Raw genomic sequence first — 18,096 nt, 5'->3', positions numbered from 1 at the left:
ATATTTAAAGGTTTAATGTTTCATTTTAAGTGATGTTAAATCACTGCTCCTTTAAAAATGGTATTTTGTAAAAGTGTTTTTTTCATTGATACATGTCCCCCAGGACAGTACCCGGATCCCCATACACTTTTTATGGCCAATAAATTGCATATAAGGCTTCAAAATGGGGACATTTCATTTTCTGAGTTCTACCCCATAGACTTGCATTGAGTTCTAAGTTCGAATTAGAACTTTTTCCATGTTCGAAAGCTCGAATTAGAACCGAACACGGGGGTGTTTGGCTCATCCCTAATCTTAATATTATTTCATTTCCAGCAAACTTAAAGCAAACCAATAGTTTTAAAAAGTAAAGTATTAAAAAGTACAAATTATTTCTTGGAAGCAGACACATCAATATTTCTGCTATTACCAATATGAGATATATAAACCTCTTCTGTGCCCCTTTTCTGATTTCATTTCACTCTGTTATTGGATCCCAACATACCTGGCTTCCACCAAGTACCATCCTTGTGCTCAATAAAAATGTACTTATATGCTGCGGTGGCAGTTTCATTAGATTGTGGAGAGTCAATTTGCAGGGCTTAGCAACAAGGTTAGGGAAAGTCATGCTATAGTATTAAAGTAAAACGAAATCAGAGGGTTGCACAGATAGGGATTTTCTTGCTAATATACAGTCATAACATAAAGTAATATACAAGTCATAATGGGGAACTTATGATATGATTCAGCTTTATACCAGCAAACATTACCACATGAGGCAGCTGGCTCACTCATGCTCATGTCAGGGTGTACTGTAGACACACATGTCTTCAGTTATTAACATATTACTATGGAATAGTCACAAAGCTGACAGCATTTTTCACAATTTCCATCGTTTTTCCATCATAACAAGAAAAATCTGAACATTTACTACTCTGTGCAATGTATCTTATATCTGAACATAATGTATAGAGAAATCACATATACAAAGGCGATTCTCTCTATGCCCAGTATCAATTTTTCCAGGACAGTGGGGTTAGGCTTCAAGATCTGTGTACTTCAATTTTTGTTACTGTGGATGATTCAATAAGTCATGTTTTCTGGATAACATATGCTATAAGGATTTCTGATGGGAAAAGAGCCCTGGTGAATGCTGTTAAGCATATTAATAGAAATCAGCAAATTATTTCAAGATCACTTCACATTTATTTGACTTTGATACATAACAATTCAAATCAGTGCGTGGCCTGGAGTTCTGCATTAAGTGAACAGAATTCATATCTTAGATAGTTACCAGGTGTCACCATTGAAGGACTTTTTGTCACCTCTGGCTTTGATGACAAGTCAAAATGTTGGATTTTCTACTGCCTCGGTGACAATTGAAACAAAAGATCTTAATATGGATATTTTAAAATTCAGAGCAAAGGGGGTATCTTCACCAGGCCCGCTAATACTGGGTGGACCATGTTGCTGGGGCCACCAAAAACCAAGTACTTCCGAGTATAAAATTAAGGTAAGTACCGTATTTTGCGGTCCATAAGACGCACCGGACCATAGGACGCAGGGTAAAGTATATTTGGGTTCCCTGAAGGATGAAAAAGATGAAGAAAAACAATATCTACTGCTTTTTAAAAAATATTTCCTAATTATTATAAACTAATGTGATGTACTTTAAACAAATAAAAAAAGTATCTTCCTGTCCTAACAATCGATTGCAATCCTATCCTCACACCCAACATGTTGGTAAATAGCTTTTTACTGTGCTTCCTTCTCTAGTTGCCCTGAAAGCTGAGAATAATTCTTCGCTTCTGCCTCAACTTGTTTACTTCTTTTCTCCCCAAACCTCACCTTCTTACATGCTATGTCGCTCTTTTTCACCTACTGCCCCACTCCTGTTTCTCCAACTTTCTAAACTCCCTTCCTCTTCTTGTGTATCCTTGGGTATGAAATCTCTCTAGAGTAATACACTCCAGTGGGTACGTAAAGACCGACAACGGCTGAACTTTAAATAATATACAAGATGGTTATATTACTGATCTAAAATAATTATGGTATATGAATGGGAGGGGTTCTCTTTATTTAGTATGTTGCAAAATATCATGGCACTTGTGTAATCTACAGTATATATACAATATTTTCCTTTACAAATTCCCGTTTCTAGAAGCATACAATTTACATTCTGTACATTCCGAACTCAGCTTCATGGTCTAGAAATCAGCATGGCATCATATTCTGCTTTCTGGTGGTCATGTATCATACTGTGCAGCTCTATCTCTTTATAGAGCTTCAAGAACAAAATAAAAAGCTCCATAAATACAGAGGCATAAAAGAATCTATCAGTGTCACAGATGGTAACCAGTTTCCTTGTATTGGTTTAAGCTCTGTCGCTTAATGAAAACTTTACAACAAACTATATTTTCCTAATGTCTCTTCATTTTCCTTGCCAAGCATTTTCCAAGACCATAGCTACCGGAAGTAATATGTTGAAATAATAGGACACTTCAGGGAAACTCTCATTATTACAAAGGAGAAGAAGAGAAATTGTAGACTTAGTGCCACTCCCTAAGGGCAGAAATCATGTGGCCATTAGCAGCGCACTTCAGAATTACTATCATATATAACATTTCCCTTTTACAGATTGTTTCCCTACTAGGATTAGTGCCCTTACGCAGCACCAATAACTACTAATAGCCCTTACTACTTGAGGTTAATTCACCAGGTTACTGTGTATTGTGTAATTTCTCTCACGATTTGACAAGTTATGTGCCTGCTGCTTAATGTTGCTTGTAATTGGGTTATTTGCCAAATGCTAAAATGTAGATTACAATATTGAAATGCAGATTGAATTATATGTAGAAAAATAAAAAGGTCAGAAAGACTATTTTTTTATAGAGCAAATGAAGATCAGGAAATTATTTTTGTAACCTTCAAACAACTTCAGTTGGGCTTACTGAAAAAATGTAGCCTTGTGGCACAATAGGACCTTTTGGTGAAATCTTTCAGCAATAAGTCAACACAACCACGTGGCCAAAGCTGTTCAGGTTGTAGGCATCGATCATTGTAACTTGTAGACGGCAGAGTGATTATTTAAAAAATAAGGATACAATACAGATATTGTAGTATCATCCCACAAACCATCTGCCTATGTAAACCTAGCATTGTTACCATACATTTAGAAACCTATTTGTTGTATTCTGCATTCTGCTTTGGTTTTTAAGAACCCGAACAGTGCATACACACTTCTGCTATCCTCAATGACTCACAAGAACCACTTATTGTGACATGGGTCTTATTCAGCTTAACAATTAATGCAGATGTGCATCTATGAGGTAATGAGGAAAACATGCTATTATAGTGGACCTTAAAGACTAATACGGAGCTTCATTGTCTCAACCAGCGTTTCTTAACCTTTTTTCAGTCATGGCACCCTTTAAAAGTATACAAAGGTACCCCCGTCTGAAATGTAAAACGGTCAATGTAAACATGTTAAAAAAATTACATGTGATTCCTCCAAAATCTATACCCTTATCTGATATAGGGCTCTTGTATGAATTTTAAGAGGGGACCCATGCAAAAATGCAAAAAAGCGAGGTTCTCCCTTTACATTAGAATGTCCCCCATTTTACACCAGAATCCCCCCTTTCACATCAGAGCTCACCTTCACATCAGGAGTCCCCCTGGACATCAAGATGTACCACTGGGGAAGCCAGAAGGCAACGACACACTGGTTGAGAAAGGCTATTCTCAATTATCATCTGGAAAGCTGCAATTTATGGCAGTAACTAGCAACTGGTAGTTGACCAGACATACAAGGATCTGTAGTTTGTCATCAGTTTAAAGAATGCAGGCTTTTGTATGTCATTTTGAATAAGTAAGCAACAGCAACAGGCAAAAGAATAAGGTCCATCGTCAGTATTTTCTACACCAATAGCTTCTAGACATTTTTTCTGTATATGTAAAAAGCAACTGTGTCTGCAACAAGGATATGTTTTATCATTGATAGCCTGGAGCCAGGCAACATCTAGGATTAGGACATGGAAAGGCTGTGCAATCTAGACTCACTGGATGTCTGAAGTGATTACAGGTCGATTTGGTTTGCAATAAATTGAACCAGTGAGGATAAAAGTAAGGAAGCTGCCAATGGTGACTCGGAGTTTAAAGATGCAGCCTCCAGATCCTTATCCTGACTTGGGTACCTCGTAGTTTTAAACCTTGAACAAGCATGCAGCCAGTAAAATCTGAAAAGTCTAAGCCTCTGTCCTGTATACCTTGTTCAGCTCAGTGACTTGACAGAGAAACAAGGATCTGATAAAAAATTATCTGAGTCTGATCCTTTTAGAACAAAGTCAGCAGTGCCAGCTCCCAACGTTTATCCTTACAAATTCACTTTAGAGCGATATTGAAGCCTTATTTTTTATTAAACTAATTCAGATGCAATAGAAATAATGTGCAGTCTTTGTTGCTTCTTCTTATATCTCCTTTTAAATTCCATACACATCAAGCTTGTGCCCTGGTGGCTGGAGCTCATAACTGCATTTAGGGTGGCTCCTTTTCCATTGCAAGGTCTCATGCTGTCACCCATTTGTGCACACCCCCAAGATTAGACTACAGGGAGATATGCACACACTTCCTGAACTGACACACACAGGCAGCTAAAGAGGACAAAGAGCACAAAATACCGGTCTATTGTCTCTCCTCCAATGGAACTGATTGGCAGTGGCTCCTGCCACAAGAGGTAGTGTCCTCAAAATTCTATCAATGAGGTGGCATGCATGCACCCTCACGCTGGGGATGATGGGATATTTAATCCCTGTTACTCTAATATTAGGTGTAAGGTGTGCACGCTCCCTGATAAGAAGTTCGGGGAAGCGGCAAACTGAAGCCAGGGGGGATACAGGGGGACAATAATCATATAGTAAGTGTTTCTATTTTGTCTATTAAGGAATTATTTACTTTAATTAAATTAGCAAATGGTTAATTAAGAATTGTTAAAAAAAATTGTACTAAAGAAAGCCTATAACTTTAGTAAAGCCCACACATATTGTGTTTTTCAACAAAGAAGAGCACATACAAATGAAGCAATTGTAGCACCTAGATTTCACTTTACAGAAGCCTTGTTTCCTAAACTGTTGTTGAGGGTTTATGCTTTTTGCCTTAACGTATATATATATATACATATATATATCTAAAGCCAAAACCCTTTTCTAGATTTGGATAGAGTGGAAGAACTTCTTTTTTTGCTGTTCCATTAGGAAGATTTTTCTTTATTTTCTGTCTCATTGGAAGATTTCCCTTCTGTTGCTGTTCTGTTGACAACTCTTGCCCCTCCCTTTTAGATTGTAAGCTCTCACGGGCAGGGCCCTCCTTACCATCTTGCCTTGAATTGTATTGTGATTGTAATGTCTTCCTTATATTGTAAAGCGCTGCACAAACTGTTGGCGCTATATACATCATGTATAATAATAACTTAACATTTTGGATGTTCCCATTACTTTCAGCTGAATTGAGAATGGTGACCAAGACATACACAGAGGGTAAATTTCTCCAGCAAATCTCTCCAACAGAGACAAAGTCATCAAAAATATCCTAACAGAGATTCTAACCTTTACCTAAATATTGGTTTTGCCTTTAGATACACTTTAATGAACAAGCCACTTACTATTACTTTTTCTGCAGTTTTTATGTTCTGTTGTCTTTTTTTTGCTCATTTGATGCATCGTTTTGCACCATGGTTTATGTTACACAATTAACACTATTTAAAACTGAAAAACAAAATGTAAATTTCTGCTCTGTCCCTTTGGTTTTTTGTGTCCACTCTAAAATGTTCAATATGATGTTATAAATGGCTTACCCTTCAAAACAATGTGCAACAGTCAAAACCCATTTTTTCCCAATAAGAACACAGCCACAGATGTGCCCACTTGGTTCACTTTGTAGGGAGCACTGCCAAGGCCATCTCCCAGGTCGGCTGGTTCTGCCACCAAGGATCCTCTTGCTCATTCTGGCTGCAGGGCGACGTCCACAGTCTGAAAAATACATGCCTGGGTCATACCTTCACATATGTTCTACTTTAATATCTCATAAACCACTTTTAGGTACATGCTTGATAACTCAAAATAACATCTCATACTTTATATTGGTGGAATACATGCTCTAACAATTTTTATTGACATTTTAATTGCATTCTTTATACTTTCTTTTATTACCCCTGAACCCTTAAAGTGAAACTCTGCTTTCACTTTAACATACACGTTAATTACTTTACTTTTTTTACATGTAGTTTGGGTAGTTTGTATCTCATGTAGCTCTAATAACCTTCTAAATTTGTAAAGCAGTATTAAACTCTCATACGTTTTTCAATAATAAACCCAATTAAAACAAATATAAATTGTCCAGCAAAGAATTTCTCTACATTTTTGCCCAAGCACTTATAGCTGGCTCCAACTGTCTCAGCTCAGCTTCCCTGAACTTCCTATAGAGCACACGATCACAGAGCAGTCTCCAGCAGCTGTCCTTCTAGTAGTTTGTATGCATTGATGCCAACGTATATCATGATCCAACAATCTATTAATCCGAAGTATGTCAAACTTTGGCACCCAAAGACAACATTCAGTTATGCATTTACAGTCTTGGTACAAGGTTAAAAAATAATTCCCAATAGGGATATGGTTCAAGTTTGTGGTGACGCTGGGTTTGCCGCAAGCTTTGACTGTTCACAGTTTGCCTAAGAGGCGAGCTTATGTGCGTGTTCACCAAAGAGCCAAAAGAGGGCCACCATAATGCATTGCATGACATGAACTGTGGTCAGATCACATAGTATGGTCAATAATGGGGGTTTGGAAATGTGCTAGCCCCTTTCATACAGAAGTCAGCTCTCCCAACATCATTTTGTCGGTGTTTGTTGGAGCTGGATGAGATAGGGACAGCTGTGCATTGCTACCCCCAGAGCTATACAATGCGATTACACATGTGCTGCATTATACAGTACAATTTTGTATAATGCAGTGTGGTGGGCTAGAGAGAGTGGAGTGTACCCCCCTGTTTACTGCACTGTTCACTGCTTTATTACTGTGAATTGTAGTGTGCTGTGTACCATGCTTTGTATTTCTAATGAACAGACCCAACAGTCATTTCTAAGGCTATCTTTTTTGAGTGTGTAAACAATAACTTTTGTTGCTGTAACTGTTGTTCGCTTTGTGTTGTTTGTTTTTGTTTGTTTTTATTTTATTGGGTTTTTTATTTCTTTTTTCTTTAACTTTTTTTGTTTCATCAAGCAAAAAAAATTAAAAAGGGTTTGGTTTATAGTTATTTTTTTTGCTGGGGTTTACTTTATTATGATATTTTTTTTGGAGGGAGTTACATTTTATTTCTATATAAATTTGATAGGGTTTTTAAATAAATTTGATAGGGCTTTTAATTTTTCTTTTTTTGGCAGGGTCAGCAGCATACACGTTTTGGTGGCACAAACAAAGCTTATCTTTGTTTGCCTTTCTTTTCTGAAAGTGGGCATGCTGTACAACCAGAGTACATGGAAGATGTGGTGGAGTGGATAACCAAGCCCTCATCATCCTCCTTCTCCTTCTCTCAGGCACAAAGTTGTGCAGTGTCATCAGCAGCGGCAAATGTGCCCTCAACTTCCTCCTCTTCTACAGGTGCTCCCTTGCAGCAGAAGGGTGCACAGCAATTAATTTTATCAGATATTGAGGAGGAAAGCATCAGGAGCTAAGGAGAAGACAAAAGGCAGGGCTAAACAATTGCAAGTGATGTTTCTGCAGATGCTGCTTACTTTTAATTGGGCTTGAGTCACGGGGAGCATGGGGATGTTGACGTGCTAGACCTTACCTGGATGCTTGAGATTATAGAGGAGTAAAGTGAGAGGCACAACATCAGCAATGTAGGATGTCATCCAGGGGCATCTTGCAGAGAAGTGGAGGGAGCAAGCCACCATATTCCCCCAGATGGTACTGCTCCACAGGTGCCGGCTACTGGCATCACCAGTTCTGCTGCACAGGGCTTACCAGACTGGGCCTTTTTTTGTTACACATGTGCTGCAGACAGCACTATAATGGTTTGCAGCCTCTGTCTGCAGCATATCAAGTGTGATGAATCTACCAGTCATTTCAGTACCATATGCATGAGGAGCCACAAAGCCCTGTGGGAGGAGCCCATGAATGATACCAGTCAGCAGCAAAATCCTCTTCTTTCTTGCTCCTCCCTTTCCACCTCCTAATGCCACTATAGAATAATTTCTATCTACATCAGCTGCAACATCTGTGGTCTCAAACAATATGGATAGAAGTCTGAAGAGGGGTTTGAGAGGCATAGCTTACAGCAGTGGTTCTCAACTTGTGTAATCTCAGGACCCACATTTGTCCTTGGCCGTTAAGTCGCGACCCAAGTCGCACTGCAATGGAATGCACGGCATTGGGTACCGCGCGTTACGATGCGGGCGTGTGGGTGGGAGGTGCGTTTGGGGTACCCTTCAAATGAATGGCAATGCAACACACCTCCCACACCAGAATGCACGGTAGGTGAGATTGCATGGTACCGTGTGTTAATCGCACGGTAATAGTGTGAATGGGCCCTCAAAAACACTGACATACATGCACAACCACAGACACAATCTCACACACAGACAATGTAAAAACAAAATTTAAGATCCACCCAGTCTCCATACCTTCCGAGAACTGGAGAGGATCCTCAGCCTGGAGTCCAGCGTGGGCTGCTGTGCTGTGACGGAGCTCCATCCATATGTGCATTGCTTGTACACCGCCCTCTACAGGACACATGAGGGAGCTGTAAGCAATGCACGTATGGATGGAGCTCCCTCGTGCCCATACCCCCATGCCACCCCACCTCAAGCTGACACTCTGTGCCGGGCAGCCTATTTTGAATGGCCGTGTGGTGAGAGAACTGAAAGTGCTGCTCTAGGAGAAGGTTGAGGAGCCTCTCGCCTGGAAAAGTGGAAGGAATGCCCGCGACCCACTGAACACAGGGTCACGACCCACCAGTTGAGAACCAAGGCCTTACAGCATATCAAGCAGGGTAGAGGGTCAGCATACGACAAGACTCAGTAGAGCCATGTGTAGGCTTCAAGCATGCTCTAAGTCTTCTAACCCCACCCAGCCATCTCCAGCCAGCGCATTATGACCCTTGTTTTATGAGGTATTACATTGTTAGTTATGTTCTTGAATATTTATACTTTGTATTTATTTTAACACAGTGGGGTTGAATAGTATAGTGCGGCACCTAGCTTTTAAATAATGTTCAGTGTTTGCTGCATGCAAAATTATGCTCTTTGTCTTCTTTTTTTTGGGCCCATTCCAGCAATCCGTCAATAAAGAATATTCAACATATTAATTTAATTTAAATTATTTAATTTATTTGATTTGATTAATTTAACAATACATATTTAAACGTGAGAATACATTTATTTTGTCTTTGTTCTCAAAAGTTGCATGAGGTAAGTGTTTTATTCCGGCTTCCCAGAAATGTATTTTTATTTACGCCCATACAGTGTGTACCATATTCCCTACATTTTAATTTTAAAAATATAAACTTTCCTTTTTTGGACATTCCAAAGTTAAATGGGAATGTGATTTGGTGAATAAGGTCTAAAAGAAACTGTACAATTTGTATGTGTATGGTGTGTGTCATTTCTAGTGTAATCTGAAAAATAGAAATATTAACATTTTTGTATTCTTCCAAAGATAATAGGGGATGTGTTTTAGCCAATGTGGTTTACAACACACTGTAGAAACATAAGATATGGTGTGTGTGGCATATTACTTCAATTGGAATCTAAGAAATATAAATGTTTAACTTTTTTGGGGCCCTCCAAACATAAATGTGGTTTAGACAATAAGATCTAAAATAAATTATAGAAATATTATGTATACTGTGTGTAGCATACATTTTTTTATTGTAATTGTAAAAAAAAGTTATTGATTTGTTGCTCCAATGCTGAATGGGGATGCGGTTTGGACAATAAGGCCCATCATAATTGGTAGAAATAATACCTATACAGTGTAGGGATGCACCAATACCGTTTTTTCAGTATCGAGTACGAGTACCGATATTTTGCTTTCGGTACTCGCCAATACCGAGTACCGATACTGGTGCTTCCGCTGGCATGGATCCGGCTTCCAGGGCAATCCGGAAGCAGGGCGGTGAGTAATGACCCGCCTTCTGGCTTCCTGATTGGCCGGGAAGCCGGGTCCATGCTGATTGGCTGGAAAGCCAGCTTCAAAGCCAATCAACATGGTAGGGCCATGGGTTTGTTACTCGCCACCCAGCTTCCTGATTGCACAGGAAGCCGGGTACATGTTCCCCTATGGCACTACCATAGTTCCGGTATCGGGGAAGATATTGGAGCATTTGGGCGAGTACGAATACTCACCCAAATACTCGGTATCGGCACCGATACTGATACTACCATTGGTGTCGGTGCATCCCTAATGCAGTGTGCACACCATTCCTTCTTTTTATAGTGTAAAAAATACTCTTTATTGTGTATTTTTGACCTGAACAGATACATGCGCTGTCTCAAGTTTAAAATGCAGCCTATTCTAACAACTGAAATGTTGTCTGTGTAGTCTGGACAATATTCCTGTTTTCTTGCATGCTGTGTGTCCCTTAAACAGTGCTCCCGACTGATTCAATGCTGACGGTACAATATTTCTAACTGTTGTCTCTGACATAATCAACTGTAATTTTTTACTTCTTCATAAAAGGTGCCCCTTTTCTCTCTATATAAATTTGGCCTACCAAAAAGGATTCCATAATGTGCATGATTAAAGCTGATTTGTTTCTCCCTCTTCCATTGCTGTCCAATCAAGCTGCTTACATACTCCCCAAACACAGTGATATGTCTGGCTTTTGATATATTTTGGCTAAAATATGCCACTGTAATTTCTTCATAACAATGGCCTCTTAACAACAACTTGTCTCTGGAATGTGAGCTGGGGTTTTGAAGTGTTTTTGTGCCCATTTGATTACATTTTGTAGTAAATACAGTGTGGTACTGCACTATAAAAAGAACACAGGCTATGCTATGGAACATTTTTGCCACTGGCAGTTGTTATGAAATGCTGGGATTTAGATTTATTTTATTTTGAAGTGTAAACTTTTTAATAGCTTTTAGATCTGTTCTGTCTGCTACTTCAACCACCCAATTCTGGCCTATTACTGCTACATAAGAAATCATGTGTTGCAGCAACATCTACCTCAAAAAGCTCACTCAGAGCTGATTGAGCTACTCGAATGACTGTTAAAACATCTTCAACATTACAGGATAATTCCTATTCAATAGCACTTAATACTAATAGCAGGTTTCTGGCAGCACTTGTCATATCCGAGAACATATGTGTGGCAATGGGATCTCTTATTTGCAATAGGGATGAGTGTGCCCAGTTTTATTTTTCTTGGATAAATATCTGCTTCACGAATGGCCCCAAAGAGAATAATGCCAGTTGCATGGTGATGTGCTCTGACTCCTCCTGTACCACCTGCACCCAAATAGAGTAGCATAGGAATGTGGCAAGGGAGGATTGTTTACGTGCCCACTGAACTGCCCAAAGTTGCTAACCCTTGCCTCATTTCCTATTGTTTAATGAAGTATTTATGAATGACTCTCTTACATTCAGCCAAGTCTAACTTTAGAATTCTACTATAATAGCTAATATCTAAGTTAATATGGCATGCATACAGCACATGGTATAATAAGAATGGCTGAAACTTGGTTCAATGAAATGTGACTAAAAATAGGAGGAAAAGAGTGGCATTGTCACAAATTTCCATGTTATAAACAACTATTAGTTACACCTACTAATAGAGAGTACAAATGCTAGTTACTCTGCTGATTAATGGGACGTCTGTAGGCAGGATTTGCACTGTGCATCTGTACTATATTATTCCTAGCCATCATTGTTCTGTATATCTGGATTGGATCTATAAAATATGTACAATTTTCTTCAAGATTGTCCTCATTAATCGTCCAATAATAAAGAAAACTTGCAGAGTATAAAAAGGTACAGATGTAAATGTAATTTTTGCAAATTGTCAAGATTAATTCTTCCTCGAGCTAAGCCTGATATAAAAAGATAAATCTTTCTTAGGACTAACACTGACTTCTAATTTCAGTTGCCAAACAATAAAGAGAAACTTTGTACAATTATTATTATTATTGTAGTGTTGTATCCAGCCAATTCATTCTGATTAATGGATCTCATGCAGCACTAATTCATTTATTTAAAAGGCTTTTCGGTCAAGGGTTGCCTTTTTGCAGTACCTGACCTGATTGTTACTGAAAAATGTCTGCTTTTTAAGTAATTTAATCGTGGACATGCTACTGCGAATTTTGATTTAAGTTCTATTTTCTTCTCTCTCTGCTGCATTAGATTCCTCTGAATCATTCCCATATAAAACAGCAGAGAGCTGACCTCTGCTTTTTTTGATACAACAACAGCTCTGACCTCTGTTCTGTCCTCTGCACGTTATTTTGAGTGTAAGTCGAGTAAGTCCCTATCAGGCTCAAATTGTATAACAGCATGACTAATGGACTGGCATAGTTATTGCTATTAAAGTGCTCATTGGTTTCCTACAATATCATTATCATCATTATCTTGCTATCTGAACACAATAACATGCATCTCTGCCAAAGAAATGCGATTAAGGAGGTTCTAGGTCTATAAGTATTAACAGTTTCTTTTACGCTGATTACCTAGGATTAAACTACTTGGGTTATTTTTAATATCACAATGATGTAACTGCTTCCAGAGATTTTGTGTGCAAGGCACTGTATGATTCTAGTGCAGTTAAAGCATTTCAGTTTAATAAATCATCAAGAACGCACAATTTAAAAGTTATATAAATATAGTTTATTTATTAGTATTGGGGTTTTGTTTGTTAAAAAAAAAGGTAAAAATTAACTATTGCATATGTATATTGTACACTCATATCCACCCACAAGATGGTGATTTTTGCTGCTTTCCCAGGTTTTTCAGTTTCTCCTCACCTCTAGTTCTAAAAGGTCTGGTTTGCAGAACTCATCAGCTCAACACACAAGTGAATGAATCTGGGCAGTGACTAATTCCCCTTTCTCTTCTTTCCACCATATGGCTCAGTCTAAGGTTTCAGTCAGACAGAGGGAGCCTGATCGCAGGCAGATTTTGTTATACTCTCTAGCCTTAGTATACCCATAGTGCTCTGAGAATTACATATTTATTTGCTAAACAAAGATTGTAAATAAATTACAAAATAAAAAGAAAGTATTTTAAGTAGATTTTTTGTGTAGAATTAAATATGGAAATCCTCAGCTTAATTTATCTGAGCAATGTGAAGTTATGCTGTACAGGGAAACTGTCAGGTGGCTGATACTTGTCACAGTCAAGGCTCTTGATCAGATCTGGAGGCTGACATTGTACATCATGGTGTGTTTCTTACTTATTATTGTCACACAGCGGTTTTGCTTTCCTGATGCACCATAGTTTATTTTGAAAAATATGTACTTAATTAATACAATTTCTTTTAAAATATGTACTTACTAAGTATATTTTATTTTGCATATCACCATAACGAATACATCACTAACAGTCAGCCTTCAAAATGTTATGTCTGTACCCACCCCCTCAACTATATTCATACACATGTCCCCATATATCTTACAGAAGGACAAGAAATTTATAAAAGTATGTTTCTCTTTCTGAGAGGGTTTTACAAACATTTTAGTTTAATTACATTATTGGATCATGTTGGATATGTATATAGCTTATTATAGTTATTTGATTCCAAAAAATAATCACATATCCCTCTAAAGTCAGTTCATGTTCATAACATGAACTGACTTTATGTGAGGTAAACCTAAGAACTGCACACGTATATGCTTACTCCTGTGTCATATATACTGTATATCTGGAGAAGAACAATGGAGTCTGAGCACTGAAAAAATTGTAGGTAAATACAACTTAAAAACAGGTCCATGGTGTTCCTGTTAATTAAAAGGTCCCGGCTGGTGAACTTCTTTTAGTGATCAGGAGTTCCTCATTAGTATATCACCCAGTCAAGGAGTCTAATTCTAACTGAGCTAACAGAAGTCTCAATCGTTCTGATGAATTCTATGTAAGTAAAATAAATGATAATAACCCAATATGAGAGCTAGACACTCTTATAATACCCACATTAGAAGTTCTTGATAGATATGAGATGGCAGTATGTAATTTCACTAAGCAGATCCATATTAAATACCATTTACTAATTCCATTGCAAGTGTCTCTCGGGTCTATTTGTGCAAGCTTTGCACTTCAGTAGTCAGACCTTCCTGAAAAACTAAGGGAAGTTATTATTCTGATCATGCAGCACTTCAAGACCTGACACTAGCATAATATCCATCATATATTAAGTATTAAGTAACATCTCCATGGAACAGAAAAGGTATGCAGCTTATATATTAGATTCATCACAACATTATTTTATTCTGTGGAGATGTATTTTAACCTAGCACAGGGAATAAAGAAGGAAAATGTGTTTAACAATTAGTTTTGTGAGCTTTAGCTGACCACAAACAAAATATGGTGTTTAGAAGACCTCGGTAGAGCAACTGTGATATAAACATAAGCACTTGTTTCCACCGAGCAAGGATCTTTACATAGTGGGCAAACATCCCTGGCACAATTCCTATCCTGAAGAAACAATAGTTATTGGTCACAACAGTTCATCAATTGGTTAGCCTGGGGTTCATATGCAGTGGTCCGATAATTTCTATAGACATGACCATTTCTGGATCTGGCCACAACTGTCACGATGGAAGGACATATATCCAATAGCCTTGAGCATACGTAAAGACTGTGAGTCATGTGACACTTGTGGGCTACCCGGTAATAATAGCTATTTATTAACTATTAACTCTTGATCTGGCAGGCCTATGCCAGACTATCAGGCAAAGCATTCATGGAAATAAGAAGACTGCTCCTGTGACTTGCACTTTGCAATAAGAGAAACAGTTCTATTTAGCTAATGCTACTAGAAGTTCTCCTAAATGAGGTAAATATAGTTGTGATTGAAATAACATGTTTATTTACCTTCCTTGGTGCATAGAAGGGAAATTTTGCTTCTACTCTCACATGGTTGCCTAGAAAAAAAATGGAAAACTGTGATGATGATTGCAAAATGGTAACATCAGGGACAGGCATTAGGAAATACAAATGTAGTGTAAATTCGGATATAGTCAAAGAATTACATTGGGTTGAGGATTACATTGTGAGTACCCTCATTTTATTATGCTCCAGAAATTATTATGCGCCACTGATGAAAACATTTTTTTACTAGTTCAATTAGTAGTAATGGTTACTTAATTATTTACAAAAAGTATAAATACTTAAAGTGACATTAAAGTCAAAAAATGTTTCCCTCCCCCTAATGTTAATGTTAGCACTTACCTTAAATGATGTATCTTAATCCGATCTTCTTCTTCTTTCTTGATTTTTTCATCTGCCCCTCCAGCGGTACGGCGGCTCTCCGATCCAGTGCTGACTCCTCTGTCCTTGCAGGCACTTCCAATCCAGCGGTGTCTGCATGCGGGTGCACGCGTCCATAGACTTACCTTGCGTCTCTGCTCGTCTCCCTGGCCGAAAATCCGAACAACGCATGCGTCCGCCCCAGAATGTTTTGCGGCCGCCCGAGCAGTTTCGGATTCTCGGGCGGGAGCGCGCGGTGAAAACGGCGTAAGTTTAAACCGCCGTTAAAGCGTGTTTTTTAAAAAAAATTACTTTTTGCCTATATCTACTGCTTGCTAGCAGTAGATATAGGCAAAAAAAACGGAGGGTTTAGAAACTCTTTAAACGTATTAAAATTGTAACATCATTATCATCACACTCTCAGTACAAAATAACACGCCAAAACATGACCTTCTTTTATGTCAATAAAACTAAACTTAAAGTAAAATTCTACCGTTGTTGAAAATTTAGATAATATGTATAATTGTTATACTACCCAGTTTATAAACTAATGTTTTAAAAACTAGCTTATAGGTTTTTTTTTATAAAAAAGATGTTTCCACCAAGAGCTTGACCAACAATGTGTCCTGCTGTAAGCAGTGCAGACTAAAGCCTTGGCAGATAAATCTTTTACTTGGCTCATTTACTAGAGCAAGACAGCAATTATGATTAGGGGAGTTACCCGTCATCCGACTGCTGTCTTTCCTTGCCTAGAAAAATCATTGTGCAAAAGATTATGCTATTATGGTTAAGTATTTACTGTGTCAAATTAAATAATGCCTTTCAGTTAATCTCCAGCCAGGTATTTATTTTTTTAAACTGCCAAAAAAAATCTAATTTTGCCTCTTTGCAACCACTGCAACAGTTCCGTGTGCGCTGTCCCTAAGTTAAAGCGACCTTGCACCTAAAATGCAAAGTTTACTTTTTAATGTAGCCCCCCTTCCCCTTGCTACGATGCTGAGTTAGCGCAGGACTGCCTCTGCACTGCAAGGGTTAACAGCTTGTCTGGTCTGGGGAGTTAAAATAAAGAAGATATACTCACCTGATCCTTGGTCCCTAGACAAAAGGGGTAGGGGTAAGAGTAGCCCCACTGCAAGGGTTAACTTTTCAAATCCAGGAGTTCCTCTTTAAATTGTAAAAAGTCACCTTTTTGGGTAAAAATGTTAGATAATATACTCACCTTTCCCCCCAGCCTCTGCCTGCAGCACCTAGGCAAGGATAATGCATCCTCCTTCCAGCAAGATCAGAGAATGAACAGTAGTCCAAATCTTGCTGAGAAGATGCTCCCAGCACTGTGCTGCAGTGTCTTCTCGCTAGAGTTGGAGTACTCGGGATCTTAAGGACAGGAGGATGATGTCATTTCCTGTACAACAGAAGCTGGAGGAAAGATAAGAATAACATCTAACACAATCACCTAACCCTTTTGTGTATTAATGGGCATAGTGGGTGTTCCTGAATGACATGGCTGACTGAGAGACTTTTTTATACTGTAACTTTCAGTATCATCTTGGCATTCAGTCACATGACATATCAAAGTCACAAACAAAATTGGTGCTGGAAGAGTTCCCTCTGCCAAACACTATCATCGCAGGTCTGTATAGGGAGCAGGTAGCTATGTTATGCTACATGTGTAATTTACTGCTTTGATCGTTGTTCGAATTGTGAAGTATCTCTACTCAGGACTATCAGTCAACATATCTAACTGGTAGTCTTACCCTGCTAGGATATATTCTATCGCTCTAGCCAGCAGATCCTCCAACTTAACATTTGGCTTGCACTTTGGTTTGGTTTGGTTTGCAGAGGTTAAGACAAACCCTTGGATGCTTGCTAAAATCCTTGCAATGTATACAGCTGACCTAAAAATGTTTTTGGTTTTTGTGATTAAAGTAGAGCTTCACCTTAACAAATCTAGAAAATTGTATGAATATTTTAAACATTGTTTGAATTTGGACTTTAATTAGAGAACAATCAATATAAGAAATAGGATTACAGAAATAATATCCAAACCACACTTGCAATGCAGAAAACTGTGAAATACAAGTGGCAAGACATAAACAACACTGATATTGCAAAAGAACACAATATTGAAAATCAGAATCCTAAAGAGAATTGTTGTGCTTTTCAGTGTTAGGTGGAATCAAAATTGATAATGAACTCTTTCACTCTCCACACTGCTGCAGTCTTTAGTAGTTTGCATTTCTTTATGCTTTCAAAGTCACATTAATAAACTGGTTTTGGAACTGGTTTTGCTAAATCACAAAGAAGCTCAATTGAGCTGCCAACATAACAATAATTAGGTACAGTACAAAAGTCTACTTTACTCCAAGAAATGCATGTTGAGCATATTGTATAATGTAATATAAAACAGATCTACAAATGTGTCCCATCTTAAGTTAATTTCTAATATTTCACTTGGCAGCATTCAGACCCCATTAAAATCAACAAACTTATTCTAATTATGAATCCTACAATAAACAAAAATATTGCCCATGTTTAATTGATGCAATAATAGTATTGTAGTATTGTAATAATAATTACGGTAGTACAGCCAATTTAATTGTGTAGTTGTGTGTATTTGGGATCATAGCAAATTATGATTTTTAAGATGTCACAATATCATTTGTAC

General features: G+C 38.1%; 1 protein-coding gene across 1 annotated transcript in view; it reads right to left on the bottom strand.

Moving 5' to 3' along the window:
* CORIN (corin, serine peptidase) overlaps positions 1–18,096 on the bottom strand; it is a 182,118-nt gene that overhangs the window by 9,761 nt on the left and 154,261 nt on the right. The window contains exons 18-19 of the mRNA XM_018564960.1: positions 15,057–15,106; positions 5,831–6,005 (exon numbers count right to left, since the gene is read on the bottom strand). Coding sequence (XP_018420462.1) covers positions 5,831–6,005; positions 15,057–15,106 — 225 coding nt within the window. The remainder of the gene's footprint in view (positions 1–5,830; positions 6,006–15,056; positions 15,107–18,096) is intronic.

Source organism: Nanorana parkeri, unplaced genomic scaffold, assembly GCF_000935625.1.
Source record: "Nanorana parkeri isolate BGI_ZX_2015 unplaced genomic scaffold, ASM93562v1 scaffold800, whole genome shotgun sequence".
NCBI classification, from domain to species: domain Eukaryota; kingdom Metazoa; phylum Chordata; class Amphibia; order Anura; family Dicroglossidae; genus Nanorana; species Nanorana parkeri.
Note: the sequence above shows the minus strand (reverse complement) of the source record. Positions and strands in the feature narration are given on the sequence as shown.